At 48.6% G+C, this 19,979-nt stretch overlaps 9 protein-coding genes and 1 non-coding gene across 10 annotated transcripts; 7 read left to right on the top strand and 3 right to left on the bottom strand.

Moving 5' to 3' along the window:
• Positions 1-349: 349 nt before the first annotated feature.
• B0J16DRAFT_164774 (uncharacterized protein) lies at positions 350-1,756 on the bottom strand. The gene has a single exon (XM_046122290.1). It carries the CDS (start codon positions 1,611-1,613, stop codon positions 570-572), a length of 1,044 nt encoding a protein of 347 aa, XP_045981945.1. The 5' UTR covers positions 1,614-1,756; the 3' UTR covers positions 350-569.
• Positions 1,757-2,422: 666 nt separating this feature from the next.
• B0J16DRAFT_345894 (isoprenoid synthase domain-containing protein) lies at positions 2,423-4,726 on the top strand. The gene is made up of 6 exons (XM_046128341.1): positions 2,423-3,075; positions 3,125-3,270; positions 3,396-3,720; positions 3,929-4,018; positions 4,069-4,320; positions 4,370-4,726. Exons 1-6 carry the CDS (start codon positions 2,867-2,869, stop codon positions 4,440-4,442), a joined length of 1,095 nt encoding a protein of 364 aa, XP_045981944.1. The 5' UTR covers positions 2,423-2,866; the 3' UTR covers positions 4,443-4,726.
• A 272-nt stretch (positions 4,727-4,998) lies between these two features.
• Positions 4,999-6,108, top strand: B0J16DRAFT_401931 (uncharacterized protein; the record flags this gene model as incomplete). Its single annotated transcript, XM_046132606.1, has 1 exon — positions 4,999-6,108. Exon 1 carries the CDS (start codon positions 5,059-5,061, stop codon positions 6,106-6,108), a length of 1,050 nt encoding a protein of 349 aa, XP_045981943.1. The 5' UTR covers positions 4,999-5,058.
• A 463-nt stretch (positions 6,109-6,571) lies between these two features.
• On the top strand, positions 6,572-7,339 carry B0J16DRAFT_416560 (uncharacterized protein; the record flags this gene model as incomplete). Its single annotated transcript, XM_046133603.1, has 1 exon — positions 6,572-7,339. One exon carries the CDS (start codon positions 6,572-6,574, stop codon positions 7,337-7,339), a length of 768 nt encoding a protein of 255 aa, XP_045981942.1.
• A 519-nt stretch (positions 7,340-7,858) lies between these two features.
• B0J16DRAFT_345889 (S-adenosyl-L-methionine-dependent methyltransferase) lies at positions 7,859-9,634 on the top strand. Its single transcript, XM_046128340.1, has 9 exons — positions 7,859-7,961; positions 8,013-8,039; positions 8,095-8,185; positions 8,252-8,293; positions 8,341-8,495; positions 8,542-8,579; positions 8,630-8,767; positions 8,812-9,231; positions 9,278-9,634. Exons 1-9 carry the CDS (start codon positions 7,917-7,919, stop codon positions 9,309-9,311), a joined length of 990 nt encoding a protein of 329 aa, XP_045981941.1. The 5' UTR covers positions 7,859-7,916; the 3' UTR covers positions 9,312-9,634.
• Positions 9,626-9,723, top strand: B0J16DRAFT_t211. The gene has a single exon. It is a non-coding gene; the product is annotated as a tRNA-Ser (tRNA).
• Positions 9,724-10,556: 833 nt separating this feature from the next.
• B0J16DRAFT_416558 (transmembrane amino acid transporter protein-domain-containing protein) lies at positions 10,557-12,102 on the top strand (the record flags this gene model as incomplete). The annotated part of the gene is made up of 4 exons (XM_046133602.1): positions 10,557-10,962; positions 11,008-11,199; positions 11,253-11,647; positions 11,698-12,102. The coding sequence occupies 4 exons, from the start codon at positions 10,557-10,559 to the stop codon at positions 12,100-12,102; spliced, it is 1,398 nt and encodes a 465-aa protein (XP_045981940.1).
• Positions 12,103-12,445: 343 nt separating this feature from the next.
• On the bottom strand, positions 12,446-13,267 carry B0J16DRAFT_322246 (uncharacterized protein; the record flags this gene model as incomplete). The annotated part of the gene is made up of 1 exon (XM_046125690.1): positions 12,446-13,267. The coding sequence occupies one exon, from the start codon at positions 13,265-13,267 to the stop codon at positions 12,446-12,448; it is 822 nt and encodes a 273-aa protein (XP_045981939.1).
• A 2,030-nt stretch (positions 13,268-15,297) lies between these two features.
• On the top strand, positions 15,298-16,696 carry B0J16DRAFT_271289 (uncharacterized protein; the record flags this gene model as incomplete). Its single annotated transcript, XM_046123574.1, has 2 exons — positions 15,298-15,879; positions 15,932-16,696. The coding sequence occupies 2 exons, from the start codon at positions 15,298-15,300 to the stop codon at positions 16,694-16,696; spliced, it is 1,347 nt and encodes a 448-aa protein (XP_045981938.1).
• A 1,022-nt stretch (positions 16,697-17,718) lies between these two features.
• B0J16DRAFT_164702 (high-affinity nickel-transport protein-domain-containing protein) lies at positions 17,719-19,479 on the bottom strand. Its single transcript, XM_046122289.1, has 2 exons — positions 18,373-19,479; positions 17,719-18,301 (listed from the first exon to the last, which is right to left on the bottom strand). Exons 1-2 carry the CDS (start codon positions 19,166-19,168, stop codon positions 17,877-17,879), a joined length of 1,221 nt encoding a protein of 406 aa, XP_045981937.1. The 5' UTR covers positions 19,169-19,479; the 3' UTR covers positions 17,719-17,876.
• Positions 19,480-19,979: the final 500 nt, after the last annotated feature.

The following is a 19,979-nucleotide window of genomic DNA, read 5'->3' as shown; positions in this document are numbered from 1 at the left end:
GAAGTGGTTCGGTATCTTGGCCTTAATTGGCACTAGCGCCCGTTTAATTGGAACTGGCGGTAAGTTCAGGCTTGGGTCGTATTCGAGGCGGCTTCTAGAAAAACATCCATCGCTTCGTGGGGGGACCATCACCGACGAGAGGGGGTCTTTGTTGGGTACCGTTACCGCTGATATGGTCTGGAACAACCCGTCATTATTGACCGATTTATTAAGATCGCCAATCCGTATTTTCGGGATAAATTCTCAGTCAAAGAGTTACCGCACGCTCGGGCTCACCGAGTCTCCAACTCGCTGTGATAACGCTCACACGTGAGGCGGCAGTTGAGCACATCTACCGAGCACGACACGCACAGACAGGAGTACAGTATTCTAGACTCTTCAATTGACAATTGTGAATAAAAACAAGTACATGATTGGGGTATTCTACCTAACAAATAAAATAAAATAATAATGGCTCAGACATCAAGGGACATAACAATCCACCTCCAGGCCGTGACAAAGAACAAGAACGTAAACATAACCTCATCGACCCGACAAAAAGGAACTTTCTTTTCTTTTTTATGCATCGATCATCTAGGATTCGAATCCTGGTAATTTGTAGAGTCTGCGCTCGTGACACTCCCCGTAACCGAGTTACTGTTCAGAGACTCAATCTTGGCCATTTTCGCCCTCTTCTCAAACTCATCCAATAGCGCATGGATGGTGCCCAAGGGAAACTCGTGAATGTGAGGCCTTGTAGTCGCTGGACAAACGTTGGAAGGATAATCTTTAAACTCCTCCATCGCAAGGTTCATTTTTAATAATTGCTTCCATGATACGATGGCGTCGCCAATTAGGAATGTAGGCACGCGCGCCATGGCCATCTCTTCCAAAATCCAACGCCGTTGGAAAAAGTCACGAGACAAAAAGTCGGCGCATCCAAGACCGCCAGCGGCTTGAGGATCAAAAAGGTGGATGATTGGGATCGCCCATTCGTGATGAGGCGAGTAATTCTCAGGGTGGAGTTCCTTGTCGCCAGGCTCCTGCCACGTATCTGGCATGGCCTCATCGAAGGCCTGCATCAGCCGCACTCCGTCGTCGGTCTGGGGGATCTTCAGTCCAAGCCATCCAACCACCATCTGCGCACGCTGGTACACGTGGTACATGATGACTCTACTCTTGGCATTCTCCCTCGAATCCATAGAGTTGACGCAGATGCAGTCGATCCACACCCTCAGCTTGGGCTTGTCATTCGCTTCCTTGCCGCCAAAGTGTCGGAGTAAGGTGCGCAGCCAGGAAGGTGACCTGCGCTCCCTGCCGTTGAGGTTCTCTTGGCTGGACTTGTTGACTGCAGGGTAGAAGACGGCGCGTACGTGCTTGAGGGCCTGGGCGATGTTGACCGGCACGGGAATGGCCACGCGATTGAGGTTGATCTTTTCTTGGTCGGTCGGATCACCCAGCAGTGATGATATGGCGATGAATTCGACGTCGCGGCTGAGAGGCAATGTGACGAGTCGACATACGACTTGTTCGTTGATGCTATTCGCTGGTTCAATCTCCAGAAAGCGAACCTCGTCACGCGACGAGTTTAGCTTGGAGTACTGTATCCTCGGTCGTCCATAATCCGCCGCCATAATTGCTTATTGTATCCCTGTGCCTGGGATGTGCTGTATGTCTGATCGTATCGCAAACCCCCCAACGTCTTTGTCTCGCCTCGTCTCGTATTCCCGGTGGTTCGTTCCTCGGATTGTTTCGTTTCGTTTACGTACGCAGCCTCTTTATTGCTTTTTTCTTCCCATATGTAAGGTACAGACGCAGCAAATAGTGTAGTTGTCTCTCGGTAGTAGACGTCAGTGCGAGAGAAGAGACAAGTGCACCAAGGGGATGGGATGGATTTTCGGTAGTGCAGTAGCACCCAGCTAATTAAATGAAATCATTCTGCCGACATGCACTAATTTTTCTCTTCTTTTTTTATTCTCCATTGGCTCTTCCTCCCTTGCGACGTTCCTCCACTTTGGCGTGGAGCTAAGAAAAGGATTGAGTCCCCGGTCTTTCAAAACCGGCAAGCGAACGTTGATTACAGCCCGCATGGGTTGCATGGATCAGGCTCGAGTACTTGTACCCAACGCTAAAGCTTGCTATGATTTCCGATGGGAGGAAAAGGTTTTGAGGGACATGAGTAAGCCTCATGAATCTGGGGCTAAAAGAAAAAAAAAGCGAAAAATGACACACGTACCCTCGTGAAGCCCTACCTGCTTCTGAGACAACTAGACTAATGGTTAGCCTTTGTTCGTCTCGAGACGGTCACACCGGTAGCGCTGGCTGGACCCATTGTACGGAGCCACCAGATGGGCTGAGGTCGGAATGATTTTCTCGCAAGCTCAACACCATTTAATCGTCGCGCAAGGACATGATTAAGAACACAGCGTTTAAGCAGAGTGATATGCAAAAGTTCAAAGTGTGACCATCGTGACTATCCACGAACTTTTGAAAAGCAACTGTCAATGTTTTGTTTTTTTGTCACACCGTGGTGACAGATTAATTGCCCAAGCTAGTTTCTCATTCGCACAGACTAGCCTTGTTCTCTCCTCTATATCCGCCTTCACAAAACGTCATTGACCCAGTCGTGAGGCCGTGAAGTTCTGTATCACCGCTCATCTGCGGACGCGCAAAAAGCAATCACAGACTAAATAGCCTCACGAAGCGAACCCCCTTGCTGGGACGGACTAATCGTTCCAGTCCCGTGGCGATGGAAAAGGCCTCTGTCTGGGGTTGGAGGAAGTGGTATATACATGTCGTGTCCCTCGTGAAGTTTTGTTCAGCATCATTCAAGCATTGTGTTTATTTCGAGTAATAACAATCATTCACGATAGACTCCACAGATAACATGGTTCCTTCAATCATCACACCTCCACCCAGTTGTGCTGGTGGTCCTTTGAGTCCCGCCAGCAGCATCTGCTCAGACCACGTCGACAGTCCAGATGGCCGATGGATCAAGTTGCCCGAAGCTCTATTCTCGTCAATCATGGCCGTCGAGCCAGAAGTCAACCCCATGTACAAAACATCAAAAGCCATGTCCGATGCTTGGCTAAAAGAGTAAGCTTACCGTGCACCTGGTAAAAATGATAACTGACCGACGATCAAGTGCACTACGAATGAATGAAAAGACAGCTAGTATCTGGAGCCGACTCGACATCGCCTACATGAGCGCAATCTGTGCACCCAACGCCGATCTAGAAACATTGAAGCTTATGAATGATTGGAATGGATGGGTCTTTGCATTTGACGACCGTGAGTAACAAAACCAACAACCAACAAGACACGCCCCCCAAGTTCCGGCAAAAGATTAGCCAAAAACGGGCCGCGCCGCCCATGCATGCATAAAAGTGGCACGTAAAAAAACTAACAACCAACAGCTTTCGACGAAGGTTCTTTCGCGAACAATCCCATCAAGGCAGCCGAGGAAGTCATTTACACTCTCGCTACGCTCGACAACATCCACCCCGTCGTATCGCCCGACCAGAACCCCCTGCGCCACACCCTCCAATCATGCTGGAACCGCTTTCGCCAACGCGCCAGCCCTGCGCTGCAGTACCGATGGAAGAAGCATCTCACTATGTACTGCGTCGGTGTTTTGCAGCAGGTCGGTGTGCAGCATTTGGCTTCGAGATTGAGTGTTGAGGAGTACATGGATATGAGAGCTGGGTGCGTTGGGGCGTATCCCTGTATTGGTCTTATGGAGTAAGTACCCTTTTTTTCATCCCTTTTTTTCGGTCTTGATGTTGTGAGCGAATAACATCAGGTAACAACGGTGATTGGGCCAAGAGTGGTTGTACCTCTATCAGGTCTTAGCTGTTTGTGTAGCATCCCCGATTCAAGCTTATTGGCCACGAAACGAACGCGTTTCAAAACCAGGGTCATATACACGAGACTGACTCATGAATCACAGATTTGCCGAAGGAATTGACTTGCCGCAACACGTTATGGATCATCCCTCTCTTGAAGCAATTTCACGAATTACCTGCGACTTGGTCACACTGTAAGCCGTCCACACGAGCCTCTTTATATTGCCATACTAACACGCGGCAGGCAAAATGATTTATGCTCTTACCGTAAGGACCTCATTCAAGGAGAAGATAGCAACATCATCTTTATCCTCAAGGACCAGGGTATGACGGACCAGCAAGCTGTTGATGAGATTGGTGAGATGCTGTATGACTGCTACAAGCGGTGGCACATGGCGATGGCAAACCTTCCTTTCTGGGGAGAGGACATTGATCGGGATGTCATTAAGTTTGTCAACGGGTGCAGGAACATTGCTTTGGGCAATCTTCACTGGAGGTATGTATTAAACCGACTCACATGGTTTATGGTTGACTAACTGTTGCAGTTTGTACACTTTCCGATATCTGGGTGACGAGGGTCCTGAAGTCAAGAAGACACGAATGATGAAGCTTCCTTGAATGGTGTTTGTGTTTACTGATGAGTTTGTTTACTGAGGAGTCTGGTTGGTGGGAAATGGGGAAAATGGATTTATGACGGGATTTCTGGTAGAATAGAACGTGCAAACGTTGGATCGGCGAAACTTGGTTATTGATTGTATTTGACTTTTGCTTTATCAGACATGCGTGCCCTGCAACTTGGTCCGTGAACGATACCCCAACTGTAGTTATTTAAAACCGAGGTTAGTTTCCAGGAAGGACTGGGCTCATGTGTTGGTATTTCTGACTCGGTGATCTGAGCGGACAGTCACTGTAAGCTTCCCAATACGGGCTTCCGTTTCACGGTCAGCTTATCTGAGCATTGTTAAAAAGTAATGACTCATGCTATACAATCAGCTAATCCACGATGTGAAGCAGTGCCTCCCCTCGAAATGATTCAAGCGTATACAGGAATGATGAGCTGCTGGAAGCTGCATCTGTCTCAAGTAAAAGACTTATATGAAGGGCATATGGGTATGTTGCTCTCAGCCCGTTCCAATATCCAAACAGACATTACTAACTTAGCCTCACAAATAAAGCAAACACAACGCACTCGATCACCGTTCCCGGCCCCATTATCTACACTCAAACCTCAACAATGTCTCGCAGTCGTCGGCATCGAAGCAGCTCTGGAAACTCTTCGGACTCTGACAGCTCAGGTACAGTTATACCGCCATCGTCCCGGGCACCATCTAGCGCTCGCAGTCAAAGGTCCTCCAGTACCCGACATTCAACGGCTTCAAGTTCCTCACGTCGCTCAAGTCATGTGTCGTCTGCCTCTCGACCACCTTCATCCTCTACATCTCGGCCATCCAGATATTCTGCTTCAGTACCACCACCATTCTCTGCTTCACGGCCAGCATCGTCCTCTGCTTCACGATTATCTATGGTCTCTGGTGCCTCTTCTAGTAGCTATCCGTCTTCATCTCACCCGTCACGTCACAGGTCTTCTACCGGTCGCTCTTCATACACGGCTTCCGAATCACTATCTAGCCGACATTCGCAAGCTCAAAGTAGCTCTTCCGGAACAGCTATCGATGCTAGCTCGTACGCTTCGAGTAGTAGATCTGGCACATCTCATGCATCCACCAACGCAACCTCAAACCGCCGAGGCGGGATCTCTGATAAGACTGTAGGACCCTGGGATTCAGTGTCTCGAGTTGGCACCCCTCCGCCATCCTCCCGAGACCAAGCCAGTCGCAGCGGAAGCATCCCTCCTTCGTATTCCCAAAGTTATCCCACTCGCGCCAGAGATAGGGTAGCATATGTAGTGACCGATGAGCCCGGCGTTGGTCTTTGTTTCTGTCCACCATCGAATGACCAAGAATGCCAAGTCTGGCTAGCCTGGGCAAGAAGTCAAAAAGCAAAGAAACCGGAATGTCTCGCTGTTCTGAAGAGCCAGTTTATTGAAGTTCCTCCTCATAGACTAGAGTTCATACTTGACGAGTACGCTAGACAACTCGCTGACTTGATCCGACTTGAGCTTTATATTACATCTATGGAACGGTATCACGAACGTAACGGCAGAGAGGATGTATGGGAAGAGCTGGGCCAGATTTCGGCCAAGCATAAAAGTGCCATGAGCAGCCAGCAGTTATTCGAGGCGATGGGCGATATTGCTCTCAAATGGAACGGGACTGATTGGTAGATATTGATGATATCTAGTGATGGTTTGATAGTTAGTTACTATATTTACAGCTTACCATGAAACCCAATTGTCATCTTCTTTTAAGTAAGGACCAGGTTCTTCTGTTGGTACTCACGATCTAGGCGGATCCTCTCAGCAAGCTTACCGATGTGAGTTTGCGTTCCACAACCACCTCATGTGACCACCCAATGCATTGATTAAGAGTATGGACTTATTCGCTGATCACTCTCTGTCCATAGATGTGATTCAACTGTATGAAGCAGTGATGGACTGCTAGAGTCTGCATAACGCTGAGAATAGTAACCTCACTAGAAAGGTATAAAGACTTGCCGTGCACAGCCCGTTCTCAAACCCGACCACACACTACCAACTTGATATCCCAAAGGGAAGCCGTACAAACCACCGCCTTCTGTTCTCAAACGCTGCGCTTAATCTATGTACATACTGACCTCAGCCTCGGGCAATGCCTTATCATCGTCGCCGTCGAAGCAGTTCTGCAAGCTCTGCAGACTCCAGGGGCTCCAATACGCCTCCGCCGGCATATTCGCGATCAAACGCTCGCCCTCGCCGGTCATCACCTGCCCGACGACCAGCACCTCCAGCTCCTTCGCGTCGACCAGACCCTCGTTTGTCTGCTCCACGACCACCAGTGCCGCAACCTACCTCCTCTCGTAGACGCCATCAATCTTCATCTCAACCTTTACAGAATAGATCTCCTCCACCTGCAAACCCTCGCTCGCGTACTTCACGCAACAGAGCTGGAGGATCTCGCGCACCGCCTACCACATCTGGGCGACGTCGAAGCCCAAGCCCCAGCGACACTTTAGGCCCCTGGGATGCGATCTCTCGAGATGGCACCCCTCCTCCAGGCCATCCTGACCGCAACAGAAACCGCAGTATCCGCGTCGTAGCCGAGATTGGCAACATGAACTTCGCATGCGACGTAGCCCACACTGACCAAGAACATCGTGAACAGTTGGCCGTTGCAGAAGAAAACAAACAAAGAATTCTAGCTTGTGGTGAAAGGTATATACGTGCCTTACAACAGGGATCTGGTGGAGATTTACACGATGCCTTTTCAGATTACAGTCAATGCCTTGGCCACTTGGCCGGAATCGAGCTTCATATTGCATGTCTCAAAGGATCTCAGAGAGGTGACAGGAGTGTATGGGAACACTTGCGTGAGATCTCTGAAAATCCAGACGACCTGGAGATTGTGATTCAGGACTGAAAGAGCTCACCTCTAAGCTATCGCAGATACAGGGAGGAATAGTAAATAATTAGTTACTGCTATTAGAAAAGTTTCATCACACATAGTTCACTTTATCACATTCCGTTTAACCCAGCATCATTATATGAGTTTTCACAATTTAGAAAGCAAAGCTATTCACAATCGCTCAAGTATATCCTCAAACGACAATACATGCAGTAAACTGGTGTCAAAATCAACCCACCGGCATGCGTGTCGGCTTCCGAATCCCTGAACCTCGGCAATGCAATCAACAGGGCCTATGCAGCCATTCAGAATCAAGACTTCCGCCGTCTGACCAGGATAAAACATCAGATGAACCCACACCACGACGCTAGACCTGCTGAAGAATGCTGAGAGTTGGTTTATTCGAGGTTACATCTGTTGGCTAGCGTTACCTTCATTTATGCATGTTGGTCGTCAGTGTCCTTGTATGTTGTCAGATGAGACAAGAGAGAACAATGCAGCTCGCATCAGACATGCGGTATTTAAATACTGAGGTATGGAAAGCCGATTGTCCCGGCAGTTTCTTTTCAAGTAAACAACCAAATACGTAAAAATGACGACCATCGAAGCGCATGCTCATATTGAAGCCGACGACAATGTTGGTACACTAAAAGCGCAGTAATGTCATCAAGTCTAACCCAATTGATAGCACCCCCATGTCGATTTGTCCGTTGAAGTGAGCATTCCTCAAGAGTGGATCAGGTCGCATCAGTACCTAATGCTTTGTCTAGGACAATGCTTCCTCAACGGATAGTGTGACAAGCTCCATCTACGAGTTCCGAAAGGAAAACGGAAGGACATACCACAGTTTCAAAGATGGAAGTAAGACAAAATTACCTTTCTCTAGCTTGGCCCTCCGCAGAGCTAGCCTTGATTGACTCTCTTCAGAATACAATCTTCCCAACGATGCAGAGGAACTTGAGCGACTAGGTAAGAGTGGTACTCTGAAGAGCCACGCATACGTACTGACGAGCTAGACTTTCAACACAATCTAATGCTTCTAACTCTTGACAACAAACTCGGTCTAAGCCCGCCTTGCCGTCCCGACTCAAAAGTTCAGCGGGTTCTCGATCTTGGTACAGGCACAGGCATCTGGGCCACTGATTTTGGCGACGAGCATCCAGCGGCGACTGTGGGTATGTCACGACTATTGAAGAACGTCTACTGACGTTTTGTAGGTTGTGGGCGTCGATCTATCACCTGTCCAGCCCGCCTTGTATGTAGGAACCAAACAATTTTGAGGATGGCGAAGCTCACAATCTCTAGTATACCTCCTAACGTGCAGTTCGTGGTTGATGATATCGATCAAGAATGGACATATGAGAAGTCCTTCGATTTTATTCATAGTAGATTCATGAACTTTAGTATTCAGAGCTGGAAGGCTTACCTTACTAAGATCTACGAGTAAGTGATCACACCTATTTCCTTACATAAGCTAATGAGCGTAGTAATCTCGCCCCAGGAGGTTACGTCGAACTTCAAGACGTGGACGTCATTATGGGGAGCGACGACGGAACCCTCAAAGATGGCATGGCGATGCACATGTGGTGCAGACTCCTCGATCAAGCCGCCGCCAAGTTTAACCGATGTTTCGAACGAACCAGTAACTTCAAAGATCTACTCAAAGAAGTAGGTTTCGCCGATGTGGTCGAGACACGCTACAAGTGGCCTACCAATGGTTGGCCCAAGGATAAGAAGTATAAGGAACTTGGTCTGTGGAATAATGTTAACGCGAGCTCAGCGCTGGATGCTCTGACTATGGCGCCTTTTACGAGAGGTCTTGGATGGAGTCGTGAGGAGGTTGAGGCGTTTTTGGTTAAGCTGAAGAGTGATTGGAATAATCCTAAGATCCATGCTTATTGGCCAATGTGAGTACAACAAAAGTCCGGGTGGATTGTTGCTAACGAGAAATAGTTGTGTGACTTATGCCAAGAAGCCTGAGGCATGATGCAGATCGCCCTGTTGAGTGGAAGGTTTCTGCTGAGTATGCTAAGTAGTTCGACTGGGTCTGTGTTCAAAGCGAAACCAGGTGTGATAGCAAAGAACAAGAGCTCCTGGCGAATTGAAACAACTGCTGTACCAGTATAAATTCTTGAAAATCGGTGAGAAAGTGATGAACGTTGGCGGAAATGTCAATTGAATTGGAGTCTTTACTCTGTTGTGGCAAGTCATCTGGTTTGGTGGTAGAAGTTCCTCTGCGCGAATTCTGAGATGTTAGGTATATAGTGCTTTCTATTGAGCCGCTGACTCAACGAATCACAAGACAACGTGGCCGAGTGGTTAAGGCGATGCCCTGCTATCTCTATGAGACATCATAGGCATTGTGTTCGCACGCGTAGGTTCGAATCCTGCCGTTGTCGATTCCTTTTTGTCCATTTCTTTTTTTTATCATCCTCTTACCAGTCCTTATGGTACTTTAACTCTCTTTTTGCCACGTATGTTTTCGATTGCGCAGCCCAGATTGCAGAAGTCTTCGTCAGGTAATTGTTTAGCTGGTTATGTCTCGTTGGCTACCCACTTTGTGCAGTGCATTTATCTCGGGCTCCCAAGCATGTCTCCCTTTTCCTTCCCTGGAAGGCTTAGCTTAACTGATACCATGTTTACCAAAAGCGTACTAAGCGAGCGATGCCAGGCTAAGTGAGCAAGGGAGGATGGAGTCGCTCCATGATACCGGGTCTGTCGGGACAAGCCTTATCATCAGCATGTCACTGCCGGTAGTAAGTGGCAATTGGATGACTTTCAATTACCCGTACTTTCAGGAATGGGCAAGCAGTCTTGAATAACTCATATGTGAAACAGTCAGTGCCTTACGCAAAGGCTACGGACAACGCCACAATCATCTTTTGTAAACCAGGATTGCCCAAGGAAAGTTTTACTCAAAGGGAAAGTCAAGAGGGAATTCCTCAACTCCTAACCCCATTATCGCTAGGCTTGACTGGTGCGGAGTAACCGATTTGCTTAGTTCTAGAACTGGCTGACAAGCCTCAACTTTGAAATGGCAACTCTCCGCGATATCAGGTGGGTATCCACTTACCCCAGGAAATGCCCCATGTACCCCAGATAACTAAATTTCCAAATGGAGAGAAATAGGGAGATTGAACACCCAGAGAATGGATACATAAGGATCGCGATTATCCCTGGAGTAATTCTTTCTTCTCCACTCAAGTTCCAATCTCTTCAATCTTCCTTCATCATGGCTACCCACTCCGAAGACAAATACGACATGGAAAAGACTGCTCACGACGCGTCTCAGAACGGCGAGGTCGTCGCCTCAAATACCATCGAGCACGATGCTGTTTTTGGAGAAATTACAGAAGATGGTCCTAATTACCGCAATGTCGGATGGATTGGTACCACAGCTCTGATGATGAAGACACAGATCGGTCTTGGAGTTTTGTCCATGCCTGCTGTCTTCCATACTCTCGGTCTCATCCCCGGTATCATTCTCCTTATTGTCATTGCTGGCATGACAACTTGGTCCGATTACATCGTTGGAGTGTTCAAGCTTAAGCATCGTCATGTTTATGGCATTGATGATGTTGGTCGAATGCTCTTTGGTCGGATTGGTTACGAGGTCTTTGGAGCCATGTATGCTCTTTGTAAGTAAATGTCTGATTATGATAGAGATTTGCTGACGTTTCTAGACTTCACTTTCGTTTCCGGCTCTGCTATGCTGAGTATCTCGGTCGCACTCAACGCTCTATCCGAGCACGGAGCTTGTACAGCTATCTTTGTCGCCATCGCTGCTGTCGCTACCTTCTGTGTCTCCAGCATCCAAACCCTCGGCCGCATCAGCTGGATCGCTTGGGTCGGCGCCACCTGCATTATCATTGCTGGTCAGTAACATCTACAACTCCCAAACAAACTGACGTTAACTAACATCTTACAGTCTTTGTCGTTACCATCGCCGTCGGCCTCCAAGATCGACCGGCCGCAGCTCCCCAAGAACTCGGTCCCTGGAAGTCCGACTACAATCTTGTTTCCCATCCTAGCTTCTCCGACGCTGTCTCCGCCGTCTCGACCCTCGTCTTTACATACGCCGGCACCCCAGCTTTCTTCAACATTGTGTCCGAGATGCGAGATCCTCAGATGTACACTCGAGCTTTGACTATCTGCCAAGTCACTGTCACGGTCGTTTATATCATTGTAGGAACTATTATGTACTACTTCTGTGGATCTTATGTCGCTTCTCCGGCTATCGGGTCTGCTGGTCCTCTGTTGAAGAAGGTTGGATACGGTATTGCCCTGCCAGGTCTGCTCGGCTCAGCCATTCTTCTTGGACATGTAAGAATACCCTTGAACGATATAATAACGTGTAAAGCTGACCAGAGTAGCTGCCTGCCAAGCACATCTTCATCCGACTCCTCCGCGGAACGAAGCATCTAACTGCCAACACGACCATCCACTGGGTCACCTGGATTGGTTCAACGGCTACTGTATCGATCGTCGCATATGTTATCGCCAGTGGTATCCCTGTCTTTGGCGGCCTGGTTTCCCTCATCGGTGCCCTCTTTGGTACATTCCTCTCTCTTCAACCCATGGGCTGCATGTGGCTGTACGATCACTGGAAAGACGCGCGCAACACTCGATGGTACTTGATGGTTGGATGGAGCGTCTTCATCATTGTTTCTGGTACTTTCCTTATGGTTGCTGGAACTTATGGTTCCATTGTTGGAATCATCAACTCTCCCGAGCGAACGGGCGCTTGGTCTTGCGCTGATAATTCTAACTCTACATAAGTCACCGGGACTTCTAGCTTACTCGATCGCACAATATTGGTATACATATCAGCATCATTTAGACTCACTGTAATCCATGAATCATCTTACAAGTTCGCCTCTTTGATCGTAACTAAACTTTCAATTCTGTCCTCAAAACCATTGCTCACTGACGAGCTGCAAAGTTATCTATCTATCTAAGAGACTTCGAAAGCAAATCGGTCAACTTTTCCTGACCCTTTTCTTCCTGCTCCCTCAACTCTAGTGAAGACCTTTCCGACCTCGGGTAAGTACTATTGATACCTTCTCCCACCGTGCTAAGGGCCATGCTTTCCGCTTTCCGCACCCATAGCGCTTATCGCTGCTACTTCCTGCTCTTCTCGTGCCGTCTTCGGCTTGCTTCCCTATTCCCCTTTCTGCAGTCTTGACATTTTGTGTGCTTTTTCTCTTTGTCGTCGTTTGAAAGCTTTTCTGGGCACTCTGTACATTGTCCACGGTTGCTTCTACCACTCCTTCTAATGTCTGAGCTAATCTTCTTTCGGTCGCGACACGAGGAGCAACATTTTCTGCCTTGAGATGCTTTCCGCCGACAGCACTCAAAGCATGCGCCCTCTTCAACTAGCGTCTTCTTTTGGTCTGCACTGACGCATCGTCGGAAGGAGGCCCTGTCGTCGAGGTTCAAGTGACCAGGGCAAAAAATGGCCTTGCCCTCTGTAGGTGCTTTGCATTTGATGCACTTTCCGCTACCTGAGCTAGGTTCGGAGCGGCGCTTGCAGGTGCTGCAAAATAAATGGCAAGATGAGAGAGATTTACCGCAATCATGACAATACCAGTCATTTGGGTCAATAGGGGTGCCTGCTGACTCTGAATCAGATGGGTAGGGCTCTTGTAGTACCGACCCCATCGCGTCATTGAAGTATTCACTCAGGGAAGACTGCTCATAAGCGGGTCCGTCGTTTGAATCACCTTGCAAGTCAGTCTGCGTATCATACCATGTTGGGTCACGGCCGATGCCAAGCGGATCGTTGTCAGTAATTTCTCCCGGACGATTGGTAATAGAGTTTCCAGGATCAATATAGCGATCTGAAGACAAGTCGCTGGAATCGTCATTTGGGCGGTTCGATCCGCGTTCCGATCTGTGCCTGTGTGACCTGTGTCGGTCTGATCCGTGTCTTCGACTACTCATGTCTGCGGTTAGTCAGGTTAGTCAAATGTTGATGTTTTGGTGATATTGGAAGAAAGCTGTTGCTGGTGGTTGAGATCGCTCGTGTGGTTTGCTGGTACGGAAAGTAGTAGGCGCAATTCATGTGCTGAAATATACCCTCAAACTGCTCTCTGTTCCCTTCCACCTACATGAACATTCACAAATGATCACAGTCCATAGTAGACCTCAACAGACAGTCACAAATGCCTTGGTAACATGAACAATGAGTATTGTTTCGTGGTATTTCTGACTCGGGGTGGGCTGCACATCGATCTTCGCATCAGTCTGCCTCTACCAGGTGCCATGATACCTCGGAATTGAGAACGCGGCGATCATAGATTCACGTCAGAGCTTCCAGTGCGGCTGTCTTGGTGCGGAACCGGCCTTTCGCCAGCCTTTAACAGACATTTCCTTTCCTGAGTATTCAGCAGAATTGTAGCGCAGGTTCAGATACTGCATTCTCTCGTCCTTGAACACTCAACGCGTTTCCTTGTCTGTTCCCCACGGACGACTTGCAAGTTCCGAGGTGGATTGCATTCGACTGTGAAATGTTCACACACGCGTTTGGACTCAGTGGCGCCAGGTTGAACCCCCTTGAAGCATGGGTGTCCTCCGGATATGGATATCTTATCTTATCAGTATCGATAAAAGATATGATACACGTTTCCGATCTCGCGCAAGAACTCCAGCTGTTGACCCAGCTTAACGCGACGTTATCGATAGCAGATTCGCTGGGGACAAGCATGAGTGTCGGGACGCGTTGATTGGCTTCGATACCCCCTTCAGAGTGCTGAATTATGGGGCTGGTCGAACGAATGCTGAGGAAACCTAACCTAGAGTCCTGATGCTGTGAGATAGAGGATGTTCTTTGTTGACATGATCAATGACTCTGTTCTTTTGAACATCTGGGAGAACAATCTTTTTTAATTCTGTCTGACTTTTTTTATTCGCTTGTCTGAAACGTCGATGTACAGCTTGTCCTATTGATGTTTGTTGGGTTGTTCTGTTGAACTGCTTCAAACGGGTCCTGATTTGATGGGAAACCTCCAGCCATACTTCTATCACACCAAAGGCTGGTCTACCAACATCAAACACAGTACCAACGATAACACTGTTTTACCAAGACTGACGTAATATTCAGATAGCAAGATAGTTGCGAGTTATTTCCATCAGTAAGGTAAACTCGATCATCCGGTCTTGCGAAGATCTACACGTCTGTTCGCACCACACCACAAATTCCCTGTTCAATACACGTGCGCGAGTCGAGATGAGAAACGATTCCCAAGCCATTACTCCCTACCGATAGCCCTATGATGCAACACCTAAATCCGACGCGACTCTCAAACAATTCTAGCTGATATGAGCCAGCCAAGCATTCCGCATTCTGGAAACAATCGTCACTAACCTCAACACTTCGTCTCAACAACGAATATAATAAGCCAAGTCAAACAATTATCACCATCTGCTATTCCCTCGGCTGTATGAATCGCGTTTGAGTTTAGGTTAGAGAGCCGTTTCATACGCCGCCAATAATAAACTTGCGGGTCCAAAGACCCCTGCTACCTTGGCGTGGAACGTTGGGGTTTCATCAGAACAGATGGTGACAGAAAACAAGTGCCATCTCTACGCGATGAGAATTCTGTCAAGTGCTAGCCCCAGATCCGACAGGGTTACTCGGATCAAGATGCTTCCTGTTTCCAGATGGCACATTGTAACGCTATCCGGATTTAACAATACAATGGTCTGTTATGATACAACATTCAGAAACAATCCCTGATATCGTCTCTGGCGACTGAGTATAAAGACAATATGATGCTCTTCGATAACCATTCTCTTCATCCAGCCATCAGCATCACTACTCTTGCATCTTTCGCATCTCCTTTCCATTCTCTTCTTCGCTCTGTGAGCTTTGTTTTACAACCTTCTTTATTCCATTTAATAACTCTCTTTAAAGACTGCCGGCCAGTCCTATTTCAGAACGACCTATCCAGTCTTTCCACTCACTCGCAAAAATGAAGTTCTCCGCTGCCTGTGTTGCCCTTTCTATCGGCGCTGCGACCGCCTCTCCCGTCTTCCGCAGCCCCATCGTTCCTAAGTATGTCGCCCGCAGCAAGACCATCCACAAGCGACAGGTTCCCCAAGAACACTCTCACGATATCGTTCTCAACATCACGAAGGAGTTCCTCGAGCTTGATAACCCCAAGGAAATCGCCGATCCCGTGTTTGGCTTGTTGGGTGATGCCGCTGCTGAGGAGGGTGCTGGACAGGTTACCAACTTGGCTTGTTTGAAGCAGGAGACTGCTGATCAGGCTTTTACCAACGCTAAGGCTATCAGTGATTTGCGCGGTATGGCCGGTGCTCTTCTGTTCCAGGCTATTGAGCGAAACAGCGCCAAGGTCGGTGCTGCTAGCGAGCTTTGCACAGAGGCTGCCGTGAACCCTGAGATTGCGGCTCTCACTCAACATCAGGATGCTGCTGGTGAGGGTGCTGAGGCTGTCAACAAGGCTGTCACTCTTGAGCTGGCTAAGCAGCTTGCTGCCATGGGCGCTGACCCCAACTTGGCTCTTCTCAGCGGAACCTTCGCCCCTGGAGATGTAAGTACAACCCACTTCACAGTATATAACCCCCACTGACATTATGATTCAGGTTAACGATGCTACTGGTGCTGGAAACTCGTGTGACGACGAGGAACCCGAGCTCGGATGTATCTTCTCCCAAGGTCTCCTCGTTCTCGACGCCACTGAGGATGAAATCTCCTCAGCTGTCGCAGATGTTGCCCAGACCTTCACTGGTACTGGCGGTATCTTCGCCACCGACCTTGTCGACTTGGCTTCTTTCTCCGTCGCCTCCAATACCGCCGTCGCTGATCTGAAGACCATTGTCAACGGAGCTGCAGCTACTGATGCCGCTGCCACTGACGACGCTGCCGCCACTGAGGATGCTGCCGCTACTGAAGATGCCGCTGCCACTGCTACCGATGATGCCGCCACCGCAACTGATGACGAGGCGGCTACTGCCACTGAGACTGCTGCCGCTGACGACACTGCGACCGCTACCGCTGAAGACACTGCTACTGTCACTGAGAGCGCTGGAAAGGGATGCGCTGTCAAGACTACCGCGACTAGTATCACTCAGACTGCTGGTACCACCATCACCACTGCTATCAGACCTGGTGGCACTGGTGCTGCTGGTGCTGACAAGAACGCTGATGCCGAGAAGGACGATCAGGATGACGATCAGGAGGACCGCGATGATGACCGCGAGGACCGTGAGGATCGTCAGAACGACCGTGAGAACGATCGCGAGGACCGAAACGGCCGTGGTGGTAACAACCGCGCCGACCGTGAGCAGGAGCGCCAGCGCGCCAGAGTCGGCGAGGGTGTCAGCCTTCCCCTGCTCCAGGATGCTTAGATTAAGTAGCTATTGAATTGACTCTCTTTATGTTCTAAGCTTAGACCAATTTGTTGCTTTTGTGAAAACGTAGGAATACTAACGCTACTAAGTCTTTGCTCCAATTGACAAACTCGGATGATGAAACACGTCCATGACAGCCAACTCCATTCCAATTTCCCGAGCCTTCTCCACCACCTTCAACACAGCGATCGAGTCCCCTCCGAGCTGGAAGAAGTTATCTTCTATCCCAATAGTATCTGCGTCCACACCCAAGACCTCAGCCCAAACCCTTTGCAATTTGCGCTCAGTATCAGATGTGGGTTTTTTCTTCGACACAACTCCTTCCTTGCCTACCAGATCTTGCACCGAGACTGATGCCCCCATCTGTTGTAACTGCTTGCGACCTGCTTTTCTGGTCGCTGTCCTGGGAACGTCAGATAAATAGACGAAGACACTTAGCTTCATGTGTTAGGCCAGAGCCTCGCATAATATATCTGGACTGCAAGCTCGCAACATCTCGTATCTCAGGAGACTAGATTAAAGCAGCCAAAGTAGTCGCCAACGCCGTTAGCATTCCCGCCCAAGAACATAGCTAGTGAATGCTTCCAACGGAGAAAGTCTTAGCGCCAGTGCAAGACAAGGCCAGATGCGTCCTACTCTGCGAAGATACTACGAATAATACCGTCGCTATAGCACAGGCTGATGTTAATATCCAGATAAGGGGAAGCTTAACAAGCACTGGTCTATACAGCATTCAATAAAGCGTGTCGTGAACGCTATGCTAACATCCTTCCGTATGTCACGAGCAACCCTTGGTATCGAGCCAAGATACAGGTGGTTTACCTTCAAATCAATCTCAGCGTTGATTCCATCATGGATATGTGCTGGAATTGGGTGCACACTATCGATTCTACGCAAAGCGATCAGGTCTTCGAGAAAGTCACACTTATTCTCGCCTTATCATGTATTTTATAGTCACTTTATGTAGCAACTAGTCTCAATACTGGATGTGGCTGATCGTGGACTCATTTTTGAAGGCGTTGTTACTGAGGAATACAGTCCATGTGGATAAGAAAAAATAATACAGACCGTGCTTGACACAGCTCGCTCGATCATGATCTGCGATGATTTTGAGGGCCCACCTCACGTCTCTTGACCTTTTCACAACCTATATAATGCGCATAGAGTATATGTGAACTCAAGCGTTATTGTGCAGCAAAGGTGTCGCCTTCGTTGGCCCTGATTCAAGGCCCTGGTTGAGCGACTCGGGCGCGTTGAATACCCTTGCGCTCGCTTTCCTTTCCATCCGTCGTTTCCAAGGCTTGTATACAATAATGGAACCAATTCCCAAAAGAAGAAATACACCACAAATACAACCGCCGATTATATCAAAGGAGTCACCAATAGCCTCCACGCCGTCCCAGAACTTTCCTTGAGGATGGGCAACGTTGAGTATCAGGGAGAGGACCTGAACTATGCCGATGAAAGCCGATACCAGAACCGTGATACCGGTGAGGACAATAGAGTAATACATGATAGCAACCTGATCACGCGAGAAGGCCTTTGACGTATATAAAGCGAGCATGAGAGCTCCGTCAGTGGTATCGACCAAGCACATGCCAGCTGAAAAACGTTAGTATGACTCTTCGAGATTTCGACTTTTCTTTTATAGACATGGACTGAAGGATACTTGCCGGTGAAAAGGATAGGAAAGATCAGGATGAACCAGATACTGGTGCCCTGGACTGCTTGAATGCTTGCAATTCCAAGGATGGCAATCTCAGATGACGTATCAAACCCCAATCCAAACACAATACCAAGCGGATACATCTTCCACGGCTGATCGATTGCTTTGAACAGTCTTCGGAGAATGGTAGTCTTCGCCCCACCTCCCTCCAATGAGAACTGTCCGGCGGCAAGACGTTCAGCTTCCTCTCGTCCTTCCCCTGTGGTGGGCCCATTCTCATGCACCACATTCTGGTCACCATCCTGGGCCAGCGTAGCACGAAGCCGCTGTATCATACGATACAGAACCCATCCATTTAAGACACAAAGCAAAATGAGAAAGACGGCGCTAACAGCCGTGCCAATGATGTTCCCCACCCTTTTAAAGTCATCGAAACGATTTCGTAGAGCACTACTCGTCGCAGCAACAACGATACATGTGATGATAACGATCGTGCTGTGTCCCAACGAGAAGAAGGTACCCACGGAAGCGGGCCGACGACCTGCAGCAATGAGACGGCGCGTCGTCAAGTCAATCGCTGCAATGTGATCGGCGTCTAAAGCATGGCGTAGACCAAGAGTGTACGAAAGTGCCGCAGGCGCAGCGAGGCGAGGATGGGTGATGAGGAGGGGCAACGCCAAGGCTAACCAGATGACGATGTTAACGGTGATGAGGAGAGCGATAAGAAGGACTGAATTAGTCGGAAGCCCACGAAGCACAGGAATCTTGTCTGTAAGCTTCACAAATTTAGAGACGAAAACCATTTTCTGATTCCAGGATTTATATAGCGAGTTCTGATAAATAATAAGAATAGTTGAAGAAAAAAGAATTTATTGCTTATCTCAAAATTTATCTTATGTGCAAGCGTTGTCGTAATTTGCACGTAGCTTCCCCTCTTTTCAGCGAAGAATCTAAGCTATCCTCTTCACGAGGTCGATTACCTGCACCGGTGCCGGTGCATCTAGAGTCACGTGACCTTTGCACCCCTCCCCTTGGTCGATCGAATCATTCACAATAGCGCCGACGTTTTGTTCGTCAAGAGATATCAATCTCTCTGACGCCCTAAGGTGAAGGCAACTCGCGTACTTGCACAAATGACTGCCGTACGAAATATCAACTTCCATTTCGTTTCCACTGATGATGTTGTCAACCTCATTGGCCAAGGTGGTCTTGCTGAGTTTTCCGTCCCAAGTTTGGGACCCAAACTACAAGCCACAGGTGGATGGATATCATGAATATGTCGTTTCCAGGTGGACCTCAGAAAATGTTTTGGAGTCTTATGCAGATCAGCATGTTCTTCCAGTATAGATTCACCGACCTGCTAACATTGCGTGTACGGATGCGCCGGCGCGAAATTTGATGCAGAACCTTCCGCTGCTCAGTTTAGATGAGCTGTCTGCCCGAGCTGTCAGCTTGGGAGGGCTACTTCGACTTTGTTTCAGTAGGAACTGTAGCTGAGGCTATCGTTCACTCGATTGCCGAGACTGACCAGGATAAGTCGGTGTACTGTAGTACGTGGTGGAGAAGGCACTTGGCCGGGGGGAGGCGTTGTTCCATGGCTTCGAACAGGAGGCT

The sequence above is a fragment of the Fusarium flagelliforme genome (assembly GCF_020744385.1).
Source record: "Fusarium flagelliforme strain FIESC 12 MPI-CAGE-AA-0113 chromosome Unknown B0J16scaffold_5, whole genome shotgun sequence".
NCBI lineage: Eukaryota > Fungi > Ascomycota > Sordariomycetes > Hypocreales > Nectriaceae > Fusarium > Fusarium flagelliforme.
Note: the sequence above shows the minus strand (reverse complement) of the source record. Positions and strands in the feature narration are given on the sequence as shown.